Below are 16,561 nucleotides of genomic sequence, written 5' to 3' on the forward strand. Positions count from 1 at the left end.
AAATTACATATAGAAATAAATAAATTCTAAAAATCTATTAAGATGCCATGTGTCCAAATCAATGAGGACATGACATGTGGCAGAAAATGGGTTTTATTTATTAGTATAGATAATGGATTGTGGGTGTTTTGGTTTTTGTGAACAAGTATATAAATTCTTCTCTCTCCAAACTTATATTTTACATATAGAAAAATTTTCAGAAAAATCTTAATATTTCATCCTAATTTAAGAAAAAGTCCCAAACTAAAATTGGTTAATGAAAAAGTCCCGATTACCGAAAAAAATGACGATTTAACCTTTTTTTCCGGTTTATCGGTTTTAATAGTTACCCGGTTTCATTAAAGTCTCATTATTTTACCATAATTTTCATTAAAGTCCAATCATTTACCATAATTTGGGCTTATTAATAAATTATGGTAAAATAATGGGATTTTATTAAAACCGGATAAGTAATGAAATCGGTAAACCGGGAAAATATGGCCAAATCGTTGTTTTTACAAGTAAATGAGACTTTTTCGTAAACAAATTTTAGTTTAGGATTTTTTCGTAAATTAAGATAAAATATTGGAACTTTTCCGAAGATTTCTCTTGCATATACATATAAATAATCAATAGCGTTTCTTTCTACATTAGGATGAATATTAGGCAGTATATTAAATATATCCATCTTATATGAAACTTATTGAGACCTCACACTTGGAAAAACTAGAGCTCAAATTTCTTGTACTCTATATATAATCAAACCACATGGTTGGAACCTACCAATTTGTCTTCAATCCAACATTCACCAACCATCACAACTCTTCCACGGACATCATGCCTTCCTTGGATACCATAAATTAATACATGAACTTTTAAATATACTTTTTCCTTTCATATACTTTAGGAAAGATCCAAATATATTGCATTTGAAAGTAATAGTAACAAAGTAAATTACAACTTTAGGTACGGTCGATGGTAAATTTGAGTATTGTAAAACATTATAATAAGAGAACAAACTTATAAGAGAAAAAAAAAATTAATGTCATATACGGATAATAACAATCTATTTTTTTCTTAAATATTATTGTTCTAGAAAATTATCATAAATAGATAACAGATTAATTGTTTTTATTCACAAAATACATAGTTATTTTATAAACATAAAGTTGCATTTTTAACTTCCCTTAATGATGGTTTAATTGTCCATTCCTTATTTATTTTTCAGTGGATAAAAAAAAAAAAAAAACAAAAAAACAAAAAAGAAACTAATGTGGAAAAATCAGCATTCTTTTTCAATCGGTTCTCCCTTCCTTCCTAGTTCCTCAGCTTCTGACTAAATCTTAAAAAAAAAATAAATAAATAAATAAAAATAAAAAAATAAAAATAAAAATAATATATATATATATATATATATATATATATATATATATATATATATATATATATATATATATATATATATATATATATATATATATATATATATATATATATATATATATATATATATATATATATATATATATATATATATATATGGAAGAAGAGGCTAAGATCGACTATAGCTAAGAAAAAGGTGAATGAACATAATCTTTGCATTAATTTTCTTGTTCATCAAGATATCGAAGAATAAAAAACAAGGATATAAGAAAAAGAATAATGATAATTATATTGTAGAAGAATAACAATAATTTATTTGTTTGAAGTTGGATTAACATTAGATATTTTTCAACATATAATTATAGTTTATATTTTAACTCATTATTTTTCGTTTCATATTGATGAGTTACAGTCATCTGAGTCAAGGTATCGAACTTGAATGTTTTTCGCTACTACAACCATTTGTACTATACGTAACAAATGTTGTACTGGTCCAAGAATCGAAAAACAGGCATCAACACTGGTATGTGTCATTAGGTCCGGTCCACAATTCACATAATTCTCTAAAACCGGTCCGGTTGCTGTCCGATGAGATCCAAATGCTCATCCTATAATTAAGTATTTAAAAAATTATATTGTTGATCTATATTAAATACTTACTTCGTCCATATAATTAAGTATTTAAAAAAAATAATGCTGATCTATATTAAATATTTACTTCGGCCCTTCATTAATAAGAAATAATTAAGAGGCACGATAGATAGGCATGACCACATGATCACAGTAACTTTTATAGTGTTATTAATTAATGCCAAGTTATGATGGAATCGTGCTATTTTTTCCACTAAATATGGTTCTAAAATCCGTTAAAAAAAGGTTTTTTTTTTTTTTTTTTTTTTTTTTTTTTTTTTTTTTTTTTATCAACATATGTCGTTACATCACTAGTAAGAAAACTAAGTTTCATTAATCATAGAACTCTTTTTAATTTTTTTTAATAGAATTAAGGTGTACAAAATTGACATTTTCAATTCAACCAAAACAATTTAACTATATATCGCTAAATAACAAATCAAATGTCGGTTATTTAAGTAACACGGATTTAAGTGCAGAAGAAATGATGATTAAAACTCATCTTTAAAGATAAAAACAAAATATAACTATCCAAAAGTCATCATCAAATGATTTTTTTTAATATAATCATATTAATAAAAGTAGATAATATTAATAAAATAAATAAATCACAGATCCAAACAGAATTAGCATTTGAGGTTCTAATTATAAACAATCCCCACCAGTCACGGAATTCATTAGTGGACCATGCGGTCCCTAGTGACACATTTCTGTACCACATGTATTATTGGAAACTTTACTAATTTATTTGATATCTTATGATAAAAAAATTAAATAAATTAAATTGAAATTATTCATTTACGATCTTGATTAAGACAAATAATTAAAGAACTGCGTCACATGCTTAAATACTTGATAAATACCTTCAATCAAATACAATAATGACACTTAAAAACACTTTTCATATCATTTAAACACTTTCCCAAGATCGAAAAATATATATCAAATCTATTTGATTACGATGTTAAATGCAAAAATTAACAAAACATATTTATTTATTTGTATATTAACACATTAAAAATTTCTACTATTAATATTTTGTGTTACATTTCTTGATTTTCTTTCATATTAGCATATCGTATTTTAAAATTTTATCAAGTTATATATATTTTCATTTTATTATTACAACAATATAATTCAAAATATTTATCGTCATAATCATAAAACGGTATTATATTTAAATGACATTACTATAATCAAAAAGATCTATAAAAAAATCAAAATACATTACAACAAGGGTTAATCTTATACATAGACATACAAATATTCTCTTACAAAACACAACAATTTTTTCTCCAAATAAATACGATAAAAGATAAGCAACGGAAACTATATATTCAAGATAAACCATTATTTAAATGGTTTTAGTGGCACTTTATGAAACATAAATATTTAACATAATTTATAAATCAAGCCCAAATAGTAAAATTTTGTACTAACTAACTCCAATAACAACATATTGTTATTTATTATATTTAACTTAAAAGAAAAGTCATCAAACAATTACTTTGATATGTCACATAAAATCATAAATAACTTTAGGACACACAAAATCAGAAATAGTTTTCCATGCGACAACAAGTAATTATAATATAATTTTTTTTTTGGTCCAATAATATTAAACAAAAGTGTATTTCTTCGAAATTCATCCACGTATACTTGTACTAAATCCCACCTCCTACTCTCACATATCCATCTTTTTCTTCATCACACTACTCATGTTTATGCTCTGCAAACACTCGAAAGCAACAACAAGCTTTCTCTTTGTCCCAAATCCCTTGTTTCCTTTTACAAGAAGATCTCAAATGGGTTTTCCTTTCTCAATATGCCGCCATTAAAGCTCAATGCTCAAGCTCTGCTTCCATGGCAGATCATCAACACCATCACCACCAGATGAAGCTTCTTGTAACTGTAACATTCCTTTATCCTTATCTTGTTTCTCTTGTTTATAGTGCTACAGATCCTGGAGATTTGGCGATTCTTAATCAGTTTAGAAAAGGGTTGAAGAATCCCGAGCTTTTGGAATGGCCCGTTAATGGCGACGATCCTTGTGGGCCACCAAGTTGGCCTCACGTATTCTGTTCTCAAACTAGGGTTTCGCAGATTCAAGTTCAGGGTATGAACTTGAAGGGTGTTTTGCCGAGTAATTTGAATCAATTGTCAATGCTTACGAATTTAGGTCTTCAAAAGAATCAGTTCACCGGAGATTTACCTTCGTTAAATGGGTTGTCGGAATTGAGGTGGGCGTATTTCGATTATAACCAATTTGATTCAATTCCGTCGGATTTCTTCAATGGACTCGACAGTTTAGAGGTTTTAGCTTTGGATAACAACCCTCTCAACGCCACCACCGGTTGGTCAGTTCCGATTGATCTTCAGAATTCCGCCCAATTACAGAATCTTTCATTGATGAGTTGCAATTTAGCCGGACCTTTGCCGGAGTTTCTCGGAGGTATGCAGTCTCTTGGGGCGTTAAAACTGTCGATGAATCGGATTTCCGGTGGAATTCCGGCGACGTTCAACGAATCGGGTGTAAGAATCCTTTGGCTAAATGGTCAATCCGGAGAAGGAATGAGTGGTTCCATTGATGTTATCGGAACGATGACCTCACTCACGAGCTTATGGCTTCACGGGAATCACTTTTCCGGCAAGATTCCTGATTCCATCGGCGATTTGACTGAACTCAAAGAATTCGACGTCAACAGCAATGATCTTATCGGATTAATCCCCGATAGTTTAGCTTCTCTCACATTGGATAAATTGGATTTAAATAATAATCATTTCATGGGTCCAATCCCCAATTTCAAAGCTTCGAATTTCACATATTCATCGAACCAATTTTGTCAACCGGATCCCGGCGTTCCATGTTCACCGGAAACCACCGCGCTTTTGAGCTTTTTGGACGGATTAAATTATCCGGCGAGGCTTGTTTCAACTTGGTCAGGTAATAATCCATGTGAAGGTCCTTGGTTTGGTTTAAGCTGCATTGATCAAAAAGTGAGTTCGATTCACTTAAAAAACTTCAATCTTTCTGGAACTTTGAGCCCTTCAATTGCAAATCTCGATTCTCTCGCTCGAATTGATCTTGGGTCAAACAATTTAACCGGCGTGATTCCATCAAATTGGACGAATTTGAAATCGTTAACTTTATTGGATTTAAGCAACAATGATCTTTCCCTCCCTGTTCCGAAATTCAATCCATCTATGAAACTTGTTTTAACCGGAAACCCTTTGTTACAATTGAATCCGTCGAAACCCCCTTCTCCTAAAACCAGTCCAGTCGCCGGAGCTCCGGCGAATAACCCCCAATCTCCGCCTACAACAGGGAAAAAGACAAATCCAAAAACCGGAGATAATAATACTGTCGTTTCTGGTGAAGATCCTGCTCCTCTGAGTGCTAAACGTTCTAAGAACTCCAACATCGTCCCCATTGTTGCTCCAGTTGCAGGTTTTTTAAGTTTAATCCTTCTAATCATCCCTCTTTCCATCTATTTATGTAAAGCGAAAAAAGTAAACTCGCATCAACCACCAACCTCCCTCGTTGTTCATCCACGCGACCCATCTGATTCCGACAACACAGTCAAAATCGCCATCACCAACGACTCAAACACAAGCATCGGAAGTGGTTCCGGGAGCGGAAACACTGAATCTCACGTAATCGAATCCGGAAACCTAATCATCTCCGTTCAAGTTCTAAAATCCGTAACCAAAAACTTCTCCCATGAAAACGAACTAGGTCGCGGTGGATTTGGGGTCGTTTACAAGGGTCAATTACACGATGGAACAAAAATCGCAGTAAAAAGAATGGAAGCAGGAGTCATAAGCAACAAAGCATTGGATGAATTTCAAGCAGAAATCGCTGTTCTTTCCAAAGTTCGTCATCGGCATCTGGTATCACTTTTAGGGTATTCCGCTGAAGGGTCTGAGAGAATACTTGTGTATGAGTTTATGCCACAAGGGGCTTTGAGTCGCCATTTGTTTCACTGGAAAACCTTTGAATTAGAACCTCTTTCATGGAAGAGACGACTGAATATTGCGTTGGATGTTGCTAGAGGAATGGAGTATCTTCATACTTTAGCTCATCAAAGCTTCATACATCGGGATCTGAAATCTTCGAATATTTTATTGGGTGATGATTTTCGAGCAAAAGTTTCAGATTTTGGATTGGTGAAATTGGCGCCTGATGGAGAGAAATCGGTGATTACTCGTCTTGCTGGGACTTTTGGATATCTTGCTCCTGAATATGCAGGTAACTTTCCTTTTATGTTTATGTTTTATTATTGAATGGAATTATGTGTTTATTTATTATATAAAAATGGAAAGATATAAAGGTAATGGATTATGGAATGAAATCACAAAGGTATAATGGAATAGAATAGGAATAGAACAAGAGAAGAATTGAATGAAGTAGATATTAGAATAAAGGATATAATGTAATGGATCGTTAATAAATGAATATATGAATATATTGAATTTTTTGTATAAATTCGAAAGTAAATTACATTTTTAGTCCCTTAGTAATTTGTAAAGCTCAAAATTCTCAATTTTGGTTTCAAAAAGTAATCTCTTGCAATTTTAATCATTATTTGAGTTTCTTTGCCAACGTTATTGATCGTGTTCAATGTAAATTGCATACACGTTTGATACCAAAATTGAAAAAATAAGTTATCGACAAGGATCAAAATAGTAATTTTATTTGGAACAAGAATCAAAAATGTTACAAGAACTAGAAACATGGACCAAATGAAGATTTTGGCAACTATATTTAGCAACCAAAAATGTAATTTACTCTATATGTTGTATGTATTTGTAATAATAAAAAATATTAATTAATCATTTAAAGAAAGTTATTTGCAAAAACCAAAAATTACATATTATGAAATATTAATATAAATGTATAATGGAATAGATTCACAAAAGTATAATGGAATGGAATCACACAAGAATGAACAAGATAGTAGAATAAACCAAATTATGAAATAACCATAAATAATAATTTTTATTCATTTCAATTAGAACATACCAAGGTTGTCAAAATCTTGATTTTATAACATCGTTTTCCCTTTTCCCTTTTGCAAGATGATGATCCTAAGATCAAATCAAATCGTAAGATCCTGCCAAAAACATTTTAAAATATAAAAAACATTAATAAAATAGTTTAAAACATAAAAAATACATATCCAATATATCATTTACCGATAAACAATTTAAACGGTATTTTACACATTTCACTTAAGAAAAACAATTTTTTTTTTTCAAAAGTAGTAACAATCTTACATACAACTTTCGTAATACATCATCTTATTTACATTTTATTTCCTTTCGGATTAACTTAATTCAATAAAAATAAAACAAAAATTGTCAGTTAAACTTTTCCAATTCTCAAGAACTTTTTATCTGCTTTTCCAGTGACAGGCAAAATCACAACAAAAGCTGACGTTTTCAGCTACGGCGTCGTTTTGATGGAGCTATTAACCGGTCTAATGGCCCTAGACGAAGACCGACCGGAGGAAAGCCAGTATTTAGCCGCCTGGTTCTGGTCCATCCGAACAAACAAAGAAAAACTCATGAACGCCGTCGACCCCTCTCTCAACGCAAACGACGAAACCTTCGAAACCATCTCCATCATCGCCGATCTCGCCGGACATTGCACCGCCAGAGAACCCAGTCAGCGGCCGGACATGGGCCACGCCGTCAATGTCCTTTCGCCGCTGGTGGAGAAGTGGAAACCGGCGGAGAACGAGGCGGAGGAGTATTGTGGGATTGATTATAGTCTCCCGTTGACTCAAATGGTCAAAGGGTGGCAGGAGGCTGAAGGGAAGGATTATAGTAGTTATGTCGATCTTGATGATAGTAAGAGTAGTATTCCGGCGAGGCCTACTGGGTTTGCTGATTCGTTTACTTCTGCTGATGGAAGATGATGTGTTTGGGAAAATGTAGATAGATTTTTAATTTTTTTTTTTTTTTTTTTTTTTTTTGATGTTTGTTATGTTTGAAAATTGAAAGGAAAGTTGTAATTTTGAATATTCAATGGGGTTTTGTTTATTGTGTTTTATGTTAGGGTTTTTAGTTTCGGTTTTAGTGATTGTGTTCGTATGTTGCATGGAATTTGGATGTGTTATTGTGTTTTTTCGTTGTTGTACTTGTAACGTATTAATAAATGTCTAATATAAAGAAAGGACATTTTTTTTTTTACTATTGTTACCAACTTTGTAGGTTTTTGGGCTTGCATTTATTTTAAAGAAGGGTGTTTGATCTATTTAAGTTTTGGTTTTAAGGTATTCATGTAAATTTATTTTATAATCAACAATTTATAGTCTAAGAAATCAACATGTTTTATTGGTATCAAAAGGTGTTGGAAATGCACGATTTAATATGTGATAAATGTCGAGGATTTAAGTCTCGTTTGAAATGAAATTCATAAATTTATGAGTAAAATAGCTCAATAGGATATGTACCACTTAATATGTGACACATTTCAAGAGTTTTAGTCTCGTTTGAAATGAAATACATAGATTTATGAGTAAAATAGCTTAATAGGAAACATACCACATAATATGTGACATATGTCGATGGTTTAAGTCTTGTTTGAAATGAAATATATAGATTTATGATTAAAATAGCTGAATAGGAAATGTATCAGTTAATCGTTCTGAAAATAACCAAGTAAAAAGAAAACAACATACTCCAAATAATTGCATTCCAATATTATATTCTAGTGGTATTGGAATATTACATTCATTGTTGTCATGTTTCTTGCTTCTTGTGTCCTCATAGGAAGAAAGATGGAAAGATGAAGACTTTATAAGTCTTCCCTCTACTAGCTTATCAAATTGGATAAGCTTTTAGCATGTTTGGAGTATAATGATGGATTAACCAATATTAATGGTCGACTTGACATTGGGCCTTTTGATAGTTAATAACTAAAGATATTGATACAATTCACAAAATTCCTACAATTTCCATTTTTTATACAACAATGAACGAAGAATAGAGAAGATTTGTTAGATTCAAGATATTTGTTGAATATGATTGTTGAATACTAAAAGCTACTCATATAAAAACCATTTTTTTAATAGGACATTGTATCCAATGATTCAAAATGTAAATAATCTGCAAACTTCAAGTACATTTTATTGATTTGTTATCGCATTTGGTTTATTAATTCAATTGTACTGTTTTCGTTTGTTTATGTTATTTTAATTAAGTGTAAGACTCATTTATTATATGAGTTAATTTAAAAAAATATATATATAAAATTATAAACATTTGAAAAGTTGAATTTATAAGAAAAATAGAAAAATATTTAATTATTAAAATTAAAATGTTTTTTCTCTTTTAACTTTAAACAAATAATTTAGATAAATAAATAAAAAAAACTAATGGGCTTTAATTTTGAAAATTTGAAATCAGAAGGAAAGTCAATTAATGAATTGAAATGCGTTTATTATTATATTTATTACAATTAATACATTTAATAAAAATGAAACAACAACAAAATGTCATTTGGAAAAAAATTTAATTGAGAATAACCACAAATTGACATGTGGCCAAATCAATAAAAATGTGACAAGTGTCAAAATGTTCTTTATTCATTAGGGAGGATTGTTTTGATAGTTTACTATAAATCGTCGGATATTCTTAACAAATTTCAACAATGGTGTTGAATAACAGTTTGCCAATGTCAACCTAAGTTTATTAAAAAAAAAATTAAACTTTATTAATTTTTTTTATTAAATTCAACAATTAGTAAACATTTAAATTATGTGGAATATCAATTAGTTCTGGAATTTCATAAACTTGAACATTTCTATTGGCCAAAAATGACAGAAAATAAAGTTTAGATATCAATTAGTTCTGGAATTTCATAAACTTGAACATTCAAAAATCGATTTCAATTTCTGTTGTTAATCATTTGGCTAGAGTGGAAGTCATGGAGAGAGAGTGGCAGTGGGACTATTATCGGAGTTCGTTAAGAAGATGGGAAGTCGACGTATGTTTCTTGAGGCAATGAAGGCACATAATATAAGTAGGGTCTGGGTGAGTGTTGAGGAGACTATAAAATGGTGATGAAGGAAATTTGTTTATTAAATAATAATTTAGTTATCGAAAAAAAAATAACAAATGGTAATTTTAAACTAAGTTGGTACCAAATACATAACAAAACCAAACTATAAAAAACTTGCGAGTTGAAATAAATAAATAAATTAGAAATTAAACGAACGGATTACCCTGAACCACATCCCACTTTATTAAGGCCCATATATAATTCTCATCAGACGTCTATTAAGGTGTTGTTTGTTTTTTCTGAGGCAAAATGTCTACAGTGTGCGGACCACATCTGTAGACCTCTGCAGTAGAAAAGGTGGACCAAACGTCTGCAGTCTGAAAAAAGAAGACTATTTATTTTTTTAACATCTGCGGGCTACTAAAAGAAACTGAAATCTAAATAAACAATTTTTTTTAAACTTCAAAGTGATTTTTTAATATTTTTATGACTTTGTTATAAATAATTAACGAATTTAGATCAACTTTTATGTATTATTGTATAAAAAATATAAATAAAAATGGTATAAATTAACGTATATATTTGATAAAAACCAACAACTTTGGTTGCGAAGTTATAACTAAACATTGTAATTAGTGATCAAAGAATTTGATACATAAATAGATACAAATAAACTTCGATTTATTCAATTAAATCCATTAAAAACGTACCATAAATATTTTCTCGAGAAATTGATGATACTATATTAAATAATGTTTTATAAAATTTGGCAGAAAAATATAAGAATATATTATGATTTTTTTTTTCATATTTATATAAACAACTTCAACGACTATTATTGTAATAAATCTTTATTTATAAATTTGTCAAAAATATCATGTTTGTATCGTCGAACGTTTATTTTTTAAGTTTTGTAATTTTTTTTCAAATTGTTTATCATTAATAAAGTTAGAAAAATTATAAATTAAAAAAAAAAACTCTATTTTTTTAGGCTAGAAGATGTCTGAAGATGTTAAAAGACTAGAAGATGTCTAAAGATGTTAAAAGACTCTGTTCACATCTGCACCAACAAGAGGGCGCGCAGACATTTTTAGGTCTGTAGTCTTCAAAAAAAACAAACAGTCTGCGAAGACTAATGTCTGCGCGTGGTCTGCGCGGCGCAGACGGAAGAGGTCATGCAGACCTGTAGACAAAAAACAAACACTACCTAAATGTATATTAAGGTGGTCATGTGACGTTTGTTTTTTTTTTTTTTTTTTTTTTTTTTTTTTTTTTTTTTTTGTCAAATAGCTTCTTTTTGACCTATGATATCTATGATTAGAAATAGGGATGAAAGTAGGTCCAATCATGGACCGGATGGACCCATATTCGGAAAACCCGAAATCGGTTAACGGGATTTTGTAGAATCAGAAACCGGACTGATATATAGGAACTGATGCCGGTTTGGTTTCAGGTACAGTACAAGGTAAAGTGGGTATGTAATCGGAAAAATGGAAACATTAAAGTGGGTAGGTTGGAACCAGATAAAATGAGTTTAGAACAGGAAAACCCGAAAAAACTGGATTTTTTTGGTAATTACTTACTACTTAGTATGTTAAACTTTAATTTTCATATTGATATCCAAACTTTGGAGGACTGTAAGTAATTGAATATGAAACAAAATTTGACAAAATTATAGGCTAAAATCATCTAAAATTTCTAAACTACAATCTGGAAAAAATCGCATGTCAATTTGATTTTAAACGAATGAGATATGTATGTGTTAACGTTTTCACAAAATTCAAATACAAAAACAAATAGCTGAAAAGTTGAAGATTTTCATCTTTAATATCCCGACTTCAGGTGACTGTAAGTCATTGAATATTAAACCAAAAATGAAAAAATTATAGTCTAAAATCATGTACAAATTCTAAACATAAATTGGAAAAAAAGAAAAAAACGAATGTCAATCTGACTTCAAACGAATTAGATATGCATGTTTCAAAATTTTCACAAAATACAAAAAAGCTGAAAAACTAAAAACTTCTAGCTTTGATATCTCAACTTTAGGAGACTGTAAGTCAAAGAATATAAAACTAAAAATGAAAAATTTATATTATAAATTCATGTACAAACTCTAAACTACACGTTGGAAAAAAAATCTTATGTCAATCCGACTTGAAACGGATGAGATGTGCATATTTTAAATGTTTCACAGAAATCTGTTCCGGCCTTTAAAAGTGGTTCCGATTCCTAACACCGGTTCCGGTTCTTAGACCCAGTTTGCTAGGGTCCGATGGACCCAAACCCGGATAAAGCCAATTTTTAAACCCGAAACCGGAACTAGTTCTATTTATTCTAGTTCTAATAATTTCGGTTCCAATCCGATTCCGGTTCCGGTCGGACTTTTCGGTTTTAAATCTCATCCCTAGTTAGAAATACATTTAAGAATAACATTGTTTGATTAAACAAAAGACAAGAAAATGACCACTTTTTCCAAAAGACAAAATAAATATATTTTGATTTTGGAAGACGTTTTCTAAGTTCTAACCTTATGTGATATTTCTTTTTACGCCACCAATATCGTCATCACCGTTGCCACCACCACTGTCCACCCCCACCTCGACCACTATAGCCACCGCTGTCGACATCGTCACCACCAACATCTCTGCCACCTCCTCCACCCCTACCTTCCCACCACCATCACCACTTCCACCTTCACCGTCACCACCTCCGTAAACACCAACATCACTAGTTTTTTATGAAGATTTAAAAAAAAAACAATTATTTATGAATACTAAAAACATAGAAAAAGACTTTTAATACACATTTTATTAGAAGACATGAAAAAAAGCCGAAGACATTTATCATTTCAAAATCTAACACTACCTACGTCTTTCTCGACGGAAAAACTCTATACTTCATGCTTTCAACCATTATCATGATTTTAAGTTTTTGGTTTAGTACAATATCAAGGCTAATTAAAAGATATCTCAAGAAATCTCTCTGGGATCATGGTCGAACTATTGATGGGACTCAATACTAATATTCAATACAAAGACATATTTTACGAAATATAACTTTGGGTTTACACATTTACCTGTGGCGAAGTTAAGTTTGCATGATGCTTCCGGTGGTGCTGCGCCATTTATGGTTTGTATGCTCTTAATAGTCTCCGGCAATAGCTTTGGTATTATAAGAGTCCATAGGATCGAGGCTTTGAAGATTATGAAGTGTGCTAGTCTTTATATGTGAAGACACCTTTTTTTTTTTCCTATGGATGGAGATGATTGTTGCGATGGTTTTGTGGTTTCAAGATTAAAAGAATTGGAGATTTATATAGACTTTGAACATGCGATGAATAAAGAATAGTTGAATACGATGAATAGAGCAAAGTTGAATATTTACATTTGAATTTGCGAATCAGGAGAATCCAAACAAAATTAAGAACAATTTTGGCATATTATAGTTTTTACTTTCTAGTTTTTCTTATTGATGATGTATGTACGTGAGATATAAAATGGCTACATATGCTATATTGTGAGACCTCTATCCACTATGAGAGCTTTTTATGGAGGTTTTTTTTTAATTAAAAAGTTTGATAAGAACTTTTTCAAAGTGATTTTTATTAGTTTCTAAATAAATTCTTGGATTTTAATTGGTTGAAAATATATGAGACTTACGCAATAATTGAAAAAGCATACGTAAAAAATTTGTTAATTAGTAAGCACTTTGAAAAAGAATCCATTTGAAAAAAACTTGTTTTATATCTTTTTCATATTTTAAGAGATTTTTTAGTTGAAAAAAACTCATATTATGTATGCTCTAAATCTTGTTCCGTAGATATACGGTATATGAAACGAGTATATCGAACAAAAATGACTAGGGAAAATGACTCTTGAGGGTAAATAACTTTTGCGTTTGTACTCATTTGGTCCCTTTTTTTTGTATTCAATATACCATCGAACTTGTTGTTGGTGTTTATCATAGCCCTTTTAACCGGCTTTTGACCTGTGATAGCCGGTCAAAGGGTTATGCTGAACACAAACAACAAGCTCGATGGTATATTGAGTACAAAAAAAAAGGAAAGGGACCAAATGAGAACAAACGCAACAGTTGGTTACCCTCCTGATTCATTTTCCCTTTACTCATTTACAACAAATCTCACATCATCTCCTACTGATATTAATGACTTTATGAGATTCATTCTTGCTTCTCTTCAAAACATAACCTACGAAAGGACATTATTCATACATGTACAACTTTGTAATGCACTTGAATATTTATTAGGGGAATCTTGACTAAGCAGACGCATTTCATGACTACATTTACATTTCCAATCAAATGATTTATCGTATCATGGATTCTAGACAAGTCTACAAACGAGTGGAATCACAAGGGCTATCATTTTTGAGTTTACTTAGCTTTAAGATCGAACTAATGGGATAAGATACAACATCAATATGTACAATATTATGGTGATGTGTCTAAGTAAACAAAAAAATCATAGCAATTGTGATTCCACTCATTTGTAGACTTGTCTAGAATCCATGATACGATAAATCATTTGATTGGAAATGTAAATGTAGTCATGAAATGCGCCTGCTTAGTCAAGATTCCCCTAATAAATATTCAAGTGCATTACAAAGTTGTACATGTATGAATAATGTCCTTTCGTAGGTTATGTTTTGAAGAGAAGCAAGAATGAATCTCATAAAGTCATTAATATCAGTAGGAGATGATGTGAGATTTGTTGTAAATGAGTAAAGGGAAAATGAATCAGGAGGGTAACCAACTGTTGCGTTTGTTCTCATTTGGTCCCTTTCCTTTTTTTTGTACTCAACATACCATCGAACTTGTTGTTTGTGTTCACCATAACCCTTTGACCGGCTATCACAGGTCAAAAGCCGGTCAAAAGGGCTATGGTAAACACCAACAACAAGTTTAATGGTATATTGAATACAAAAAAAAAGGGACCAAATGAGTACAAATGCAAAAGTTAATTACCCTCAAAAGTCATTTTCCCAAATGACTATAACGAATAAAACAATGGTTCAAATGATCGACCTTATAAAGAAAGGGAATATAACCCCAAATCGGAAACAATTTATCTAGTCTATTTAGTTTTTATTGCATGGTCACATCCCCTAATCTAATAAATAAGTATCAAATTGCCACGTGTCAATTTATTAGCCTTCCCCAACCGATTTTTCCCGCTCAAATTAGCAAGTGAATTTCCGAAAATGCCACTGCTCAGAGGATTGTGATCTGCAAAAAAAATCGAACTCTATTTTGAATTCAAAAAGATATTCAAATCCTTCTATTGATTACCCATTCAACAATTTTAAGTAGTTTCTGATTTTACAGTTCTCGCATGCATAAAATCAGGGATATACCTAAATTGATTTCCCTCTACTTCTCAAGAAATCAACAACCAAATCGTATCCAAAATTGCATCTACATGTAGGGCTCAATTACTGCTTTTAGGGGATTACGATACACCTCCTTATCTTAATCCATCTCTTCTCCGTCGGACAATGGTTCAAGTTTTCCTGATGTTTATTAACAACTACGTGATGATTTAAATATTATTCCATTGTCGATTCATCTCTTTTGTTTTCGGTTCTTGAGACATCATTGTTGATCTGGTATATTTTCTTTGGTTTTTGTTTCCTAATACAATCATTTTAAGATTCATATGAATAACTTTTATGTAAATGTATTCTTATTTGAAAGTGGTGATACATTGGTGATAGCATCTACTATGTTTTCCCTCTATGTTTTCGTTAATTTGTGTTTATTGATGCATATTACAATTCTCGACACCTAATTTCTTTAATGGGGTACAAAGTAATTTCACAATCAAATGGTTATAGCGGCTACTGTGTTTTCCCAATTTTGTTAAATTCTAATCTCTAACGTAAACCCTAAACCATACTCAACCAGTATCACTTCAACTCCTTACAAGCCTCTTGAACTTAGGGATTTTTAGTTGAATCTATTAGCCATACTCATACATCTCCTTAATTAGGTTTGTTCTTTAATTTTTCTAATAAGATGTTTCTGATAGTGTGTATTATGTTTGATATATGTCTGTTTTGTTTCAGGGAGAAGTGAAGTAGGTTGTTGGGCTTATTGGCGACATCCATTCTAGCAACTAGGTTTTTGTTCTTGCATCTTTATCTCCATGTCTAGATTCTTTTCACATTTCTTTTATTTATTCTTAATAAAGCGTTTGTATTTATGTATCTTACAGGACCATACTAGATGTAAAATATTGATGTGTTTATACTGGATGTAAAATATTGATGTGTTTGAGCAGAAGCCTTGGAAGCATCCTGGAGCTGATATAATAGACTATTTCAATTTTGGGTTGAACGAATATAGTTGGAAGCTTTATTGCAAACAAGTGGTAAAGGCTTCTATTCTTGTGTTAACTTTTATAATTCTTCAATAAAGTGTCTATCTTTTTATATCCTAGAAAGATGTTTTGTTTTGTTGTTGTTGAGGTTCTTGTAATTGTTGTTTCATAACCTCTAATGGAGGAAAATTATGTCATGTTATTGGCAGGAAGAATATCGT

The 16,561-nt window shown here is 30.9% G+C and overlaps 1 protein-coding gene across 1 annotated transcript; it reads left to right on the forward strand.

Annotated features, from left to right (window-relative positions):
- The first annotated feature begins 3,580 nt into the window (after window positions 1–3,580).
- Window positions 3,581–8,187, forward strand: LOC111898561 (receptor-like kinase TMK3). Its single transcript, XM_042899184.2, has 2 exons — window positions 3,581–6,241; window positions 7,402–8,187. Exons 1-2 carry the CDS (start codon window positions 3,856–3,858, stop codon window positions 7,911–7,913), a joined length of 2,898 nt encoding a protein of 965 aa, XP_042755118.1. The 5' UTR covers window positions 3,581–3,855; the 3' UTR covers window positions 7,914–8,187.
- Window positions 8,188–16,561: the final 8,374 nt, after the last annotated feature.

Source organism: Lactuca sativa, chromosome 2 (assembly GCF_002870075.4).
Source record: "Lactuca sativa cultivar Salinas chromosome 2, Lsat_Salinas_v11, whole genome shotgun sequence".
Taxonomy (NCBI): domain Eukaryota; kingdom Viridiplantae; phylum Streptophyta; class Magnoliopsida; order Asterales; family Asteraceae; genus Lactuca; species Lactuca sativa.

What these genes read in the sequence shown, in the direction of transcription:
- LOC111898561 (XM_042899184.2), top strand. Translation starts at nt 3,856, where the DNA reads ATGGCAGATCATCAACACCATCACCACCAGATGAAGCTTCTTGTAACT. An exon ending in TCTTGCTCCTGAATATGCAG is followed by an intron (nt 6,242 to 7,401) that starts GTAACTTTCCTT and finishes CTGCTTTTCCAG; the next exon opens with TGACAGGCAAAATCACAACA.